The sequence below is a fragment of the Hippocampus zosterae genome, chromosome 1 (genome assembly GCF_025434085.1).
Source record: "Hippocampus zosterae strain Florida chromosome 1, ASM2543408v3, whole genome shotgun sequence".
NCBI classification, from domain to species: Eukaryota; Metazoa; Chordata; class Actinopteri; order Syngnathiformes; family Syngnathidae; genus Hippocampus; species Hippocampus zosterae.
This window is the reverse complement of record NC_067451.1, coordinates 32,685,001-32,700,030: the sequence shown is the minus strand read 5'-3', so window position 1 is coordinate 32,700,030 and position 15,030 is coordinate 32,685,001. Positions and strand designations below refer to the sequence as shown.

The following is a 15,030-nucleotide window of genomic DNA, read 5'->3' as shown; positions in this document are numbered from 1 at the left end:
TTGGTTTGAAGACTCCATGTTAGGCACTTTTTGGCCATTTCTTGCATGTTTCCGATCATCTTTCAAAGGATACCCTTCAAACTCAATAGAGCGTTTTGGCTTGTGTGTTTGTGTCTTAATTGGCAGCTGTTAAAAGTCACAGTGGTCCTAGTTGGCCGAGGAAGCGTTCCGCCGCTAATTGGGGGAGGATTGCGCCGTCAAAAATCATATGCTGTTAATGACTTCCAGTTGCTGAACTCTGCCAAGGCTGGGCTAATTTGCCGCTCACGCTACTCCTGCTACTCACTGCCAAGATCTGTCGGTGTTCCACTCTTGTGTCGATTTATCTCAGCGAGGCTCCGGCAAAACCAAATGCTAAACTGCAAGCTTTCTTAACGAGCCGCTCTCGTTGAGCCACCGCACAGATGGGCCTCAGATGTTTTTATTATTATTTTTTCTCATTTTGGCGTCCGTCTTCAGGAGCAATCCCAGGAGCACATGTAGGAGTTTAGTGCACATGCAAAAATTAATGTGGGAAAGAGTGGAAACTGTTCAGAAAAGGGCAGGCAATATCAAAAAGGTGATCCAAGAAGACTACGTGTTGAAATGTGTATTGCTTAAATCTATCCATCCATCCATCCATCATCTACCGCTTATCCGGGGCCGGGTCGCGGGGGCAACAGCTTTAGCAGGGAAGCCCAGACTTCCCTCTCCCTAGCTACTTCTTCCAGCTCTCCCCGGGGGATCGCGAGACGTTCCCAGGCCAGCTGGGTGACATAGTCTCTCCAGCGTGTCTTGGGTCTTCCTCAGGGTCTCCTGCTGGTGGGACATGCCCGGAACACCTCAGGAGGCATCCGAATCAGATGCCCAAGCCACCTCATTAGGCTCCTCTCGATGTGGAGGAGAAGCGGCTCGACTCTGAGCCCCTCCCGGATGACCGTGCTTCTCACCTTATCTCTAAGGGAGAGCCCGGACACCCTGCGGAGAAAACTCATTTTGGCCGCTTGTATCCGGGATCTCATTCTTTCGGTCACGACCCATAGCTCGTGACCATAGATGAGGGTTGGAACGTAGATCGACCGGTAAATTGAGAGCTTCGCCCTTTGGCTGAGCTCCTTCTTCACCACGACAGATCGATACAACGTCCGCATCACAGCAGACGCTGCACCGATCCGCCTGTCGATCTCCCGCTCCCTCCTACACCCACTCGTGAACAAGACCCCAAGATACTTGGAACTCCTCCACTTGGGGCAAGATCTCCTCCCCGACCCGGAGGGGGCACTCCACCCTTTTCCGACTGAGGACCATGGTTTCAGATTTGGAGGTGCTGATTTTCATCCCAACCGCTTCACACTCGGCTGCGAAACGCTCCAGTGAGAGTTGGAGAGCCCCGTTTGAAGGAGCCAACAGCACCACATCATCTGCAAAAAGCAGGGATGCAATGCTGAGGCCCCCAAAACGGACCCCCTCAACGCTTCGGCTGCGCCTAGAAATTCTGTCCATAAAAGTTATGAACAGAATCGGCGACAAAGGGCAGCCTTGGCGGAGTCCTACCCCCACTGGAAACGATTCCGACTTACTGCCGGCAATGCGAACCAAACTCTGACATCGGTGGTATAGTGACCGAACAGCCCGTATCAGGGGGTTCGGTACCCCATACCCACGAAGCACCCCCCACAGAACTCCCAGAGGGACACGGTCAAACGCCTTCTCAAGTCTACAAAACACATGTAGACTGGTTGGGCGAATTCCCACATACCCTCAAGGACCCTGCTCAGGGTGTAGAGCTGGTCCACTGTTCCACGGCCGGGACGAAAACCACACTGCTCCTCCTCAATCTGAGGCTCGACTTCCCGACGGACCCTCCTCTCCAGCACCCCTGAATAGACCTTACCAGGGAGGCTGAGGAGTGTGATCCCTCTGTAGTTAGAACACACCCTCCGGTCCCCCTTTTTAAAAAGAGGGACTGCCACCCCGGTCTGCCAATCCAGAGGCACTCTCCCTGTTGACCGGGCGATGTTGCAGAGGCGTGTCAACCAGGACAGCCCCACAACATCCAGAGCGTTGAGGAACTCCGGGCGGATCTCATCCACCCCTGGGGCCTTGCCACCGAGGAGCTTGTTAACCACATCGGTGACTTCAACCACAGAGATAGGAGAGCCCACCTCAGAGTCTCCAGGCTCTGCTTCCTCTAAGGAAGGCGTGTTGATGGAGTTGAGGAGGTCTTCGAAATACTCTGCCCACCGGTTCACAACGTCCCGAGTCGAAGTCAGCAGCGCCCCATCCCCACTGTACACAGTGTTAGTGGTGCACTGCTTCCCCCTCCTGAGACGTCGGATGGTGGACCAGAATTTCCTCGAAGCCGTCCGGAAGTCGGCTTCCATGGCCTCACCGAACTCTTCCCACGCTCGTGTTTTTGCCTCGGCGACCACCGAAGCTGCGTTCCGCTTGGCCAGTCGATACCCGTCAGCTGCCTCTGGGGTCCCACAGGCCATAAAGGCTCGATAGGACTCCTTCTTCAGCTTGACGGCATACCTTACTGCTGGTGTCCACCAGCGAGTACGGGGGTTGCCGCCACGACAGGCACCAAACACCTTACGGCCACAACTCAGATTGGCCGCCTCAACAATAGAGGCACGGAACATGGTCCACTCGTGCTCAATGTCCCCTGCCTCCCCCGGAACATGGGAAAAGCTCTGTCGGAGGTGGGAGTTGAAACTCCTTCTGACAGGGGATTCCACCAGAGGCTCCCAACAAACCCTCACAATACGTTTGGGTCTGCCAGGACGGACCGGCATCTTCCCCCACCATCTGAGCCTACTCTTCACCCGAGTGTCCAGAACATGCGGCCGCAAATCCGATGATACAACTACAAAGTCGATCATCGAACTGCGGCCTAGGGTGTCCTGGTGCCAAGTGCACATATGGACACCCTTGTGTTTGATCAAGGTATTCGTTATGGACAATCCGTGACAAGCACAGAAGTCCAATAACAAAACACCACTCGGGTTCTGATCGGGGGGGCCGTTCCTCCCAATCAGGCCCCTCCAGGTCTCACTGTCATTGCCCATGTGAGCAGAACAAGGGAGTCCCCAGCAGGAGTACTCTCCAGCACACCCTCCAAGGACTCCAAAAAGGGTGGGTATGCTGAGCTGCTGTTTGGTGCATATGCACAAACAACAGTCAGGACCCGTCCACCCACCCGAAGGCGGAGGGAGGCAACCCTCTCGTCTACCGGTGTGAACCCCAATGTACAGGCACTGAGCCGTGGGGCAATGAGTATGCCCACACCTGCTCTGCGCCTTTCACCGTGAGCAACTCCAGAGTGGAAGAGAGTCCAACCCCTCTCGAGAAAACTGGTACCAGAACCCAGGCTGTGTGTGGAGGCAAGTCCGACTATATCCAGTCGGAAATTCTCTGCCTCACACACCAGCTCGGGCTCCTTCCCCGCCAGAGAGGTGACATTCCATGTCCCAAGAGCTAGCTTCTGCAGCCGAGGATCGGACCGGCAGGGTCCCCGCCTTTGGCTGCCGCCCAGCTCACATTGCACCCGACCCCTTTGGCCCATGGGAAGGGGGACCCACGTTGCCTCTTCGGGCTGTGCCCGGCCGGGCCCCATGGGTGTAGGCCCGGCCACCAGGCGCTTGCCAACGAGCCCCACCTCCAGGCCTGGCTCCAGAGGGGGGCCCCGGTGACCCGCGTCCGGGCAAGGGAAACTTGGATCCATTTATTTTAATCTTCATCAGGGGTCTTTGAGCCGTGCTTTGTCTGGCCCTTCACCTAGAACCTGTTTGCCATGGGTGACCCTGCCAGGGGCATAAAGCCCCAGACAACTTAAATCTTAAATCTAAAATTTGTTTAATTTATTTTGATTTTTTGTCCTTGTCATTGTTTGTTTTTCATTTTCATTTTATTGAATAGACAAATACATACAAAATGTTTTCATTTTGTATGTATTTGTCTATTCAATTATTGTTATGCATTTTATTTTATTTCCATGATTTGCTATGTGTTTTAGTTCAATTAAAAACACATATTTTTGAATAGTTTAAGTATCTTGGGGTCTTGTTCACGAGTGAGGGCAGCAGGGAGCGAGAGATCAACAGATGGATTGGTGCAGCATTTGCTGTGCTGCGGACTTTGCATCAGTCTGTCGTGGTCAAGAAGGAGCTGAGCCAAAGGGTGGAGCTCTCAATTTACCGGTCGATCTACGTTCCAACCCTCATCTATGGTCATGTGCTATATAGGGTACATTTCGGCCGGATACAAGCGGCCGAAATTAGTTTCGGCAGGAGACCCAGGACGGACCCAGGACGCACTGGAGAGACTATGTTACCCAGCTGGCCTGGGAGCGCCTCGGGATCCCGGGAGAGCTGGAAGAAGTACCGTATTTTCACGACTATTCGACGCATCGTACTAATGGCCGCAGTCTCAGTAATGCGTGACATTTCTGTATTTTACACATACACAGGACGCATCGTACGAATGGGCGCAGTTTTACACTGGTAAAACATACGCCAGCTTAAACATACGGCATGCATGCGCGCACTCTAACACGTTAGCTTGAAGCATACGGTAGCATGCCAAGACATACAGATAAGATAAAAACACGTTTTTAAAAAGGCAACGAAAGCAGAACTGAGTTCGGGTGTATTTTATTTAGCCATCGTACAATGTTCTCACGTTTATCGATCAATCATCACCCAGAAATCCATCAAAGTCCTCATCCTCTGTATCAGAAGCAGAGGACTGCACATCTCAGTTGTCATTGAATGCATCACATGCTAGTGTGAGTTGCTACGCATTGCCGAGCGGAAAGAAGGAGTAGCAACAGCAAAGTCAACATTTCTCTCGTGTGAAGCTTTCCCACATTTGAAAGTAAAGAACAGAGCGAAACATGGTGGCAGCGCGTGTGTGTGTAGAAAGAATTGAACAATTGTGCAAGTACCGTAATCCATCAAAAACGCCGCGTTCCCTCTCGTTGTTGCGTATTGTGGCGTAACTCGCCAAGCGCTGCCTCTCACTCTTTGTAAAGTTGTGTTTGCCACCGATCATCCATTGTTCCCATGCCGTTTGCAACTTTACTTTGAACGCCCGGTTGATGCAAATGTCCAGCGGTTGGAGTTCTTTAGTCAAGCCTCCGGGAATAACGGCAAGCTCAGCGTTCATTTGCTTGACTTGTTTTTTCACCGCTGCTGTGAGATGGGCACGCATGCCAAAAGCATAACCTGTGGCTTTAAGTTTGAACTGAGCTTCGTAGGCGTGTCTTTTTGTCGAATTTATTTTCAGGGGTTCTTAGAAACCAAAACCGGAGTTGTTTTGCAACAATGCACATTGCCACTAGTGATGTGTCGTTCGCGAACGAGCCGGCTCCGAGAGCCGGCTCTTTGAAGTGAACGATGGGAGCCGGCTCCCACCTCATTGGGAGCCGGCTCCTCATTGGGGAGCCGGAAGGGGAGGGTTACGCACGCACGCACGCACGCACGCACACACGCACGCCCTGCAGTTTAGAGAAGGGGCAGGGGTTAGAGAAGAGACACACAGTCAGCAGCACACTGAGCAGCACGCGAACAAGACAGACGAGGAGACGAGAGAGCTAGTTAGTGAAAAAAAACAACACAGTGGAAAGTGGAAAAGTGAGAAAATGGATAGGAAACGCAGTGAAACATGGACTCATTTCAATTTAATTGATAGTTCAAAGGCTGCGTGTAGACTGTGCAAGGTTAAAATATCCCATAGATCAGGCCCCACGAATAACCTGCACAGGCACATCAGAAATGTCCACCCATCAGTACAATTTGAAGAGAAAAGACAAGCAAGGGAACCAGCTATTAATGAAGGTGCTAGTGTGTCTGCAACTGTTGCTGCTACTGCAATGTCACAACTGCCTAGATGTACAACCCAGAGCTCTATGAGCCACTTTATGCAAAAAGCTATACAACCAGCAAAACAGAACACAATTGATGAGGAACTGGGTAAATGATTGCAAGGGATTTTCATCCATTTTGTGTTGGCTGTGTGTTGTCGCAACATCTGTCCCCTCAGAGAGAATCTTCTCCAAAACAGGGCAAATATTAACAGAGAGGAGAAAGAGGATCAACCCCTCAAAGCTGAGGCACTTGGTTTTTCTTCATGCCAATCTTCGCTCAAGACAAGCTAAAACCTTTACCTGGATGCTGCTCTTTTTCTTTTTGTTTTCATTCATTCATTCATCTTCCGTACCGCTTACAAATTTTAATTTATAATTTGTTGTGTGGTATTCAAAGCGTACTTATGTTGTTTTACTGTAAATAGTTAAAATCTTATAAATATACACATTCAGAGATTGGAACTTTTTGACGACCTTGTTTTGAGATGGGTCTTTGTACTTTGTTTTTATTTTTGTAGCACTCCATGTTGAGTATGTTCAGAAGAATATAAATAAAGCCATATAAATAATAAATATTTGATATAATGTCTATTTTTTGCATTAGTAATTCATTTTACACATAATATTACGTTATTTTTGGTATTAAATTAATTTAAGCAACAAAAACTTTGCTTGTAGCAGACGTGTGCACATTTTTCAGCATGATGTCTCTGATCCACTGGTGAAAGGACACTTTGATCCTCTCCTCTTTCATCTATAACTGCTGCAGACAACAAAGTGTATGCAGAAAAGTGGTGAAGATTGCACGACTGTCTCTGTCCTATGTGTTGTCTTGTGTTATTTTTTTGTTTTTTTTACTTCAAAATGGCACCGCGAGAGTGGCTGCCTTTCCAGCAGCTCCTATTTTTTTGTTGTTTCTACTTCTTCCTTTCATAACTTTGCTGCTGTGAATCTGGAATTTCTCCATTGCGAGACTAATAAAGGTTTTCTTAATCTTAAAAAACTGAGGAGCCATTTGGGAGCCGAAAGAGCCGGCTCTTTTAAGGGAGCCGATCCAAAAGGGCCGGCTCCCTAAAAGGAGCCGTATTTCCCATCACTAATTGCCACACTCTATACAAGTGTTGGTACTGGCTTGAGGCGTCCACTTACACGCCCACCCTTCACCATTGGCGGACTAGCTTGTCTGTCCTCTCTCTCCCTCCCTCTCTCTCTCTCTCTCTCCATATATGTATATATACACGCCCACCCTTCCCTGATTGGCCGACTTCTTTCATGCCTGGCCACCGTCACTTCCGCCATTTCTCTATACAAACAGCGTGTCGGCTGTCAGTCAGATTTTGGAACTCGCCGCATATAAAGGACGCTCCGCACCATAAGGCGTCCTGTCCATTTTGGAGAAAATTTAAGACTTTTAATGGCGCCTTATAGTCGTGAAAATACGGTAGCTAGCTAGAGAGGGAAGTCTGGGCTTCCGTGCTAAAGCCCCCGACCCCAGATAAGTGGTAGAAAATGGATGGATGGATGGATTTTTGAATAAGCTATAAGCTATTTTTCATCGTCATTTCAACATTACTTTTTACTTGGGCAATATATGCTTTTGTTTTCAATGTAATTTCTGTTTTCTCTATTTCGTGGTCTGGTCAAATAAAATTTAAATACCGATAAGTGAACTGAGCAAAAGGTCAAACCGACACACTAAGAAAATGGACCCCAAAATCACACCTGCGAGGATTATGGCCACACTATTCTTTCTATTGAATTATTTCTGAGCTTGACATTTCCAAAATGAATCAAGGGAGAAACAGTTCTGTGTGCTCGGGCACACTCGTTGACCTGATTGCTTTATCGTACAACTTTGACCTAACTTTGAGGCAGATGGCCGTGCCACCCTATGAATGGATTTTGCTGCAAGGCTCCTTGACCTCATTTGTATTAAGAGGGATCGGAAATAACTGTTTTGATTCACAGCTCTAAATACTCGTATAAAATAACACTAAAACCCATCCTAACCACAGACAGCTGAGGAATTCATTTGTGGTTTTGGTTTCTATATTCTTGAACGTAAATGTGTGACTTAATGGCAGGTGATTTCCCCATTAGTATCTCCAATGGGAATAACAGAAAGCTCGTTTCTGAGATTTTGGTCAAATTTAGCCTGTGGAGCCACTTTCACGATGACATTTTTTAAGCGTGTCTATCACGAGGAGCCCCACAAGAAATTCTCAATAAGCTATGCCCAAGAGCACACAGCAGGTCTGCCATCTTGCTTTGAAGTTGTCCTTTTTGTCAAACTTTGGAAATTTTACAGTGGCCTTAAAAATACAAAATGTTACAGTGATTTTGCCAGATTTTCCGCCAAATTTGAACTAAATTACAATAGACAGGTGGGTGGCTGTAAAGCAGGTGTCACCAACATTTTTGAGGGTGAGAGCAACTTCATGTGTACCGATTGTGTGAAGGGCTACCAAATTGATACACGTCTGAAATAACATATTTGTCCAAAATACCTTCAATAATATGAGGATGTGTTATTTTTAATACTTGATGATTTAAATTGTCAGACTTTGATCGTGTTTCGAAATGTCTCACAGTACTGCCAATGTTTGCATTTTTAAATCATAATTTCTACTAGCAAATCACAATGTCCAGGCACTGGCGGGCTACTCAAGTGGTCTTCACGGGCTACCTGGTGCCCGCGGGCACCATGTTGGTGACCACTGCTGTAAAGTGTGAAACATTTGTTATTGTCATTGCATGTAGGTTGAGCATAGCAGCAAAGATTGATGACTTGGCATAACACACGATATTCTTGTATGTTGGGTTTGGAAATTCTGTCCCTGATGCCAGTTTGATTTCATAACATCAAATTTGATAGCCTGGTCTATCATGAATAGACGCACAAAAAGTCTGAAGTCGCCATACCTGCAAAGAGGCAAGAAATCTGCCATTTCCATTTGACTCATTCACTCCCAAAGACGTTTTTAAACATCTTTTCAGACTTGGTCCAGAATTGGCTGGTACTGAATGAGTTAAAGAGTCTACTTTAGGATAATTTTGACCTTTTCCAGGTGTTGATCAAGGTAAACTCATCCAAGAAATGTATTACCAAATTTGAACCACAAATGGGTAAAACGGGCACCACTAACTTATTCAGCATTTCAGATTTGGTTAGCCAAAGCATAGCGATAAAATTTCATGACTCGCCACAAAACACGAAACACCGCCCGAAGCATTTTTTTTCCTCATATGTTGTCAGTGTTGTTACATCCTGGCTGTCATTCAGGCAAGGTTAATGCCGAGCACAAAGCCAACACGGCGGGCAAATACATGGTCTTGATGCTTAAAGCTTAAATGGACGAGCCAAGTGCTTTCGGAAGAAGCGACAGTGCAAGTATCAATCATGTCCGCCTTTGGCACAGCAGGGAAAAAACAAATAATGCTACCCCGGGGGATGGCAGGAGCAAAAGTGGGCTAACAACAGGAGTGACTGTGTGAAATATTATAAATGTAAATCATCTTAAGCATCAACTTGCCCCAATCAATGTTTTTCACATTTTCAAGTGTCATACAAGTGTGACAAAAAAGTTAAATGCTGTTTTTATTGAAATCCAAAATGAAGACCTTTATTTCTTTTCAGATTCCGGCAGGAACCGAACTTCCATCCCAGTTGGACCTGCAAGAGCTGTCGGCTGCCGTGTCGGGCCTGAGAACAGTGGAGGAGGTGATGAAGTACTTGGAGCCCGAGCGCTGGCAGCTCGACATGGATGACTTGTATAAACCGACGTGGCACGTGCTCGGCAAATCCTTCATCCATAACAAGAAAGCCAGAGGTAAATATATTGTCAACTTGGTGCCAAGGAACTATGTTGGAATTGGTTGAGGAGCTTCATTACGGCCAATGAAGTACTTTGACATTATGTTGAACAATTTGCAGTACGTTATTCAGACACAAGTGGTACAAAGGAGTCCTTTGACTTTATGTTGAACAATTTGCAGTACGTTATTTAGACAAAAGTGGTACTTTGTGAAATGACTTGAAGAGCTTCATTATTAAAAAAGAAAAAAAAAGCCTTGTGGTTTGTCACCAATCTGTGGCATCTTGCTACCAAGGAAATATGGTGAAGTGGGTTAAAGAGTTTAATTTAGACCAAAGTAGTGCTTTGCCACCACCCCTTGGTAACTTGGTGTCAGCATCTATAAAGACATGCGATGCAGCACGTCATTCTGATATTTTATTGCTCCCCCGCCATTTTGATGCCAAGAAAGTTGAGGTGCTTTATTTATGCAAATGGTGTGTTTTGCTGCCATTCTGTGGCATCTTGATGGCAAGAAACTCTGCTGAAGTGAGCTTCAGCACATTATTGAGACAAAGGCCGTACTTGGATGCCATTTTGATGCCGAGAAACTATGGTGAGGTGATGAGGTGCTTCATTGAGACAAAACCAGTGCTTGGCTGGTATCCTCTGAATTCTTGTTGCCAAGGAAATGTGACCATGTGATTTGAGGAGCTTCATTTAGACAAAACTGGTACTTTATCAGCATCTTGTAGTATCTCGTGTCAACAGACGATGGCGAAATGAGTTAAGAACAAGAGTAGTGCTTTGCCGCCAAAGTGTGACATCTTGATGCCGAGGAACTTTTGTTAATTGCGGAACTTCATTTAGTTCATTGTTACTGTAAAAAAAAATTTTTTAATCCTTTTACAATCGATGATTTAGTGGTGGAACACTGCACAGCATGAATTGACTGATATTAATCGTCCTGTTTTTGCTTTCCCCCTGGAGGAGGCGCTGACCTCAACCAGCTTTGGGAGGAATCTCAGCTGTATAGCTGCACGCCACGCAACCTGTCCGTGTCGCTGCGCGAGGAGCTCAAGCGGACCGATGCCATTTTCTGGCCCAGCTGCCTCCTGGTGAGGCGTTGTGGCGGGAACTGCGCCTGCTGCGCTCACCGCTGCTTCGACTGCCAGTGCCAGCCAGCCCGCGTCACCAAAAAGTACCACGAGGTAGCCCCAAGGAAATTCATCCAAACCAGTTTTGTCCTGGGCAAATGTCTTTTCAAAACTCTTTTGTTCCATTTGTTTGTCAGGAACAGCCTTCAGTTTTCCAGGTCAAATTGACCCGTTCACAATTTTTTTCAGTATTCAGAGCATTGCCTCTCACTGCCTTTCGGTGATAACATGTTCAGCACACTTTTGTGTTGAGTTGTTCATTTTATGAATGGAACATAATGGACGTGATATAAATTGGACTTGTTTCTTTATTCATCATAATGCTGGATCGCTATCACAATAATTCCCAATGATCATCATCATTTCAAAATAAGAAAATAACACATCGTAAGCAAAGGGCGAAGCTCTCAATTTACCAGTCGATCTACGTTCCAACCCTCATCTATGGTCACGAGCTATGGGTCGTGACCGAAAGAACGAGATCCCGGATACAAGCGGCTGAAATGAGTTTTCTCCGCAGGGTGTCCGGGCTCTCCCTTAGAGATAAGGTGAGAAGCTCAGTCATCCGGGAGGGGCTCAGAGTCGAGCCGCTTCTCCTCCACATCGAGAGGAGCCAGATGAGGTGGCTTGGGCATCTGATTCGGATGCCTCCTGAGCGCCTCCCCAGTGAGGTGTTCCGGTCATGTCCCACCGGGAGGAGACCCCGAGGAAGACCCAGGACACGCTGGAGAGACTATGTCACCCAGCTTGCCTGGGAACGACTCGGGATCCCCCGGGGAGAGCTGGAAGAAGTAGCTAGGGAGAGGGAAGTCTGGGCTTCCCTGCTAAAACTGTTGCCCCCGCGATAAGCGGTAGATGATGAATGGATGGATGGATGGATGGAACCTAAAACAACATAAAAGGATAATCACAAGATTATAACTCAACGACTACCACTAAATACCAATACGAAATAATCTAAATCTAAATATACAATACCTTATCTTTGTTGAACAATGTATATGATTAAAATATAATAAAGAATTTTTTTAATCACAAAGCTTCAATTCATTCATTCAGTTCGTTCAAAATACATTTACAAAATACATAAGTATGTATATGTTCTGTATTCAACCTCATACTCATTCTCCAATAAATTAAAATGGAAATTGAAAATCATCTAACTAAAAGAAAATTACAATTATTTAAGATTTGATTTCTTTTTTACTTAGTTGCTAACCAAAACTGTAGCACCCACTGAGGGGTATATGCATCAACTTTAATATTATTGTTTTTTCTTTTACTAAAATTATTCTGTTGTGTGTGTGTGTCAGTGAGTGTGTGTGTGTGTGTGTGTGGGGGGGGGGGGGGGGGTGTATATACTGTATGTCTACATCTTTCCAATATGTGTTGACTATATACGTGTGCACATACAGTATATATCTACATGTAAATCTACATACTGTGTGAATACATGATGTTTTTTTCCCATCAGGTTCTGCTGCTGAAACACCGCAGCGGCGGCCGAGGCCTGCAGAAGTCCATGACCGACGTGGCCTTAGAGCACCACGAGGAGTGTGCGTGCGTGTGCAAGGACACCGATAACGGCAACAATAGCGCGCCCATCGGACACGTTTAAAGCAAAATTGGACGAAGAAAGTAAAACCAAGATTGGGACAGATTCCATCTCTTGAACGTCATGGAATAAATACTGAGACTACAAATTCCACCGGCCTCTATTTGGAGTGATGGAAGACAATTTGAGATAAGGAGTTGCCTGTTCCTCACCTCTTTTCAGCTGATGTCACGGGAAATGGGAGTTTCTTTTGTTCGAGTGATTTTGCTACTGGCTCCCCTCCAAAACTATTGGGACAGTGAAGCTAATCCCTTTTTTTTTTTTTTTGCATCGCCATGATAACTGGGTTTGACATGAAAACAAACATCCTTCAATACCCTCTTCTGCGCACTATATAGTGTTTAAGTCTGGGCATTTTAGCTTGTATCTTCACCTTCTTGTCCCTCTGATGAACTTCTTTGTTGTTTTGACACTTGTGAATTTTTAACAGCCCCAATATTTAAAATTTATAATGCGTTTACACACTGTTAGAATCTTTTTTAAAATATTCAGTACAAAGCAAAATTAAAACAGCCAAAACAACAGTGTATATAAAGTTTTCACACCCCTGTTCAAATGTTTTTTTTTATGATATAGAAACAAATTGATAACACTTTTTCCACCAATAATGTGACTTGCAGTACCGAGAACTAAAATAAAATGCAGAAACCTTTGATAGTGTGAGTACAAACAAAGTGAGAAAATGCAGTTGCTCAAGTGTACACATCCATTTAAAATTTGTGATTAGATTCAGTCAATCGTTGCCGCCGATTACCCCCACATAGAGTTCTGATGTTCTAGTAGGCTTTTCTTGGCATTATGGTTCGGGGAAAAGCCTACCAGAACATCTGGACTTCATTTGAAGTTAATCAGCGGTACTTAAAATAGTGCCAGGTGAGTAATGACTCCCATTTAACATGTGCTTGAATGTGACATAGCCACATTCACTGTTTATGAGGGTGTGGACACTTGTGCAAGCACATGATCACACTTCTTTTTCCTCATTTGAGTGCTACAGGTTAGAAGTCACATTGATGAAAATAGCTTGGAAATGATTGACTGTCTTGTTTTTTTGTGCCACACAAAGTGTTGAACGTTTGTGCCAACGTTCTCTATCCACTGTGTATGGCAAATGTTAAAGCGACACACACTTTTTTTTAATGTAAATATGTTTGAAAATCTAATTCTGAAAAACATTTTGATGTCCAACCCCAATAGTTAAACTATTTGGCCTCATTGTTCCAATACTTTTGGAGGGGATTTTTCAACCCAAAGCCTCCCTCGTGTGTAAATATTCCATTTGTGCTTCTTGTCCTTGCTAAGGTGCCTTTTCTTCCCCTACCAAAGAGATTGTGGGTGCTTCATTTGAGGCAGCTACACCTGTCAAGTATTTATTTCTCTGCCAAAAAAAAACCAAACAATCATTTCAGCGCAAACACATTCAATGGGTTTTTTTTGTACAGTTCGACATGCTTTCATTTTCTTCCTGTATCATTTTTTAAAATGTTTTTTTCATTCACTCATGTTTAGTTATTTATCTACGTTTCTCTCCCTCTGGGCAACAACTGTTATTTTATTGTACCGAAATTCTGAAATAAACTCTTTCATTTCATATTTGTGGATGTCATGCATAGAAATACAGAATTTATCCTAATCTAAATATCTAATGCCATATAAAAATGGAGTGAAGTATAGTTTTTCTTTCCTCGAGTACTGCTGGAAATAAGTGACTTAAGTTACCTGTTTAAATAAATAAATAAAAATACAGTGAGCGATACTTAATGTATGAATGTTAATGTTTTAAAACAGTATACAAACTTTTACAAATATTTGTAAAATGTACTATTCAATAATCATTTTTATCTCATGTATGAAGTGAGAGAACTTGTTCAAAGTTATTAACAAATATTACTATTGTATTTATTTTAAGGGCGGCCCGGTAGCCCAGTGGTTAGCACGTCGGCTTCACAGTGCAGAGGTACTGGGTTCGATTCCAGCTCCGGCCTCCCTTTGTGGAGTTTGCATGTTCTCCCCGGGCCTGCGTGGGTTTTCTCCGGGTACTCCGGTTTCCTCCCACATTCCAAAAATATGCATGGCAGGCTGATTGAACACTCTAAATTGTACCGAGGTGTGAGTGTGAGCGTGGATGGTTTTTCGTCTCTGTGTGCCCTGCGATTGGTTGGCAACCGATTCAGGGTGTCCCCCTCCTACTGCCCGGAGACAGCTGGGATAGGCTCCAGCACCCCCCGCGACCCTAGTGAGGATCAAGCGGTTAGGAAGATGAATGAATATTTATTTTAGTGGAGCTCAATTGTATTTTCAAGAAATTGAATTGAATCTCATCCATTTACGTGCTGTTGAAACTATTTGTTAAACCCTTTTTAAGATGACAATTTTTAATATTCATTTTTTGCCCAAATATTGCATCTTTTTCAACATGGACATAAAATGAATTTTAAACACAATTTGAATATTTTAAGTTATTTTAATGGCATGTTAAGAGTCCCTAAAAATGTGGAAACAGTGTTGTATTGCTCAGTTTTTTTTATATATCACACTCAAATTCTGCTCTTGCCATCTCAGGTGTTCCCTGGGAGGCGTCCGGGATGGCGCCAGATGCTCCTGCATAAACACATC

General features: G+C 45.1%; 2 protein-coding genes across 5 annotated transcripts in view; one reads left to right on the top strand and one right to left on the bottom strand.

The window, feature by feature from the left end:
• Positions 1 to 14,007, top strand: part of pdgfc (platelet derived growth factor c) — a 54,545-nt gene extending 40,538 nt beyond the window's left edge. Inside the window, exons 4-6 of one of the 2 annotated variants that reach the window (XM_052060139.1) lie at positions 9,486 to 9,678; positions 10,636 to 10,853; positions 12,274 to 14,007. In XM_052060139.1, the coding sequence (XP_051916099.1) occupies positions 9,486 to 9,678; positions 10,636 to 10,853; positions 12,274 to 12,417 (555 nt within the window). In that variant the 3' untranslated portion in view covers positions 12,418 to 14,007. Of the gene's footprint in view, positions 1 to 9,485; positions 9,679 to 10,632; positions 10,854 to 12,273 lie in introns of both variants that reach the window. The other variant, XM_052060131.1, reaches the window with a different exon arrangement.
• The window catches only part of LOC127597287 (uncharacterized), a 339,203-nt gene that overhangs the window by 97,057 nt on the left and 227,116 nt on the right, over positions 1 to 15,030 (bottom strand). The gene's annotated exons all lie outside the window — the stretch shown is intronic.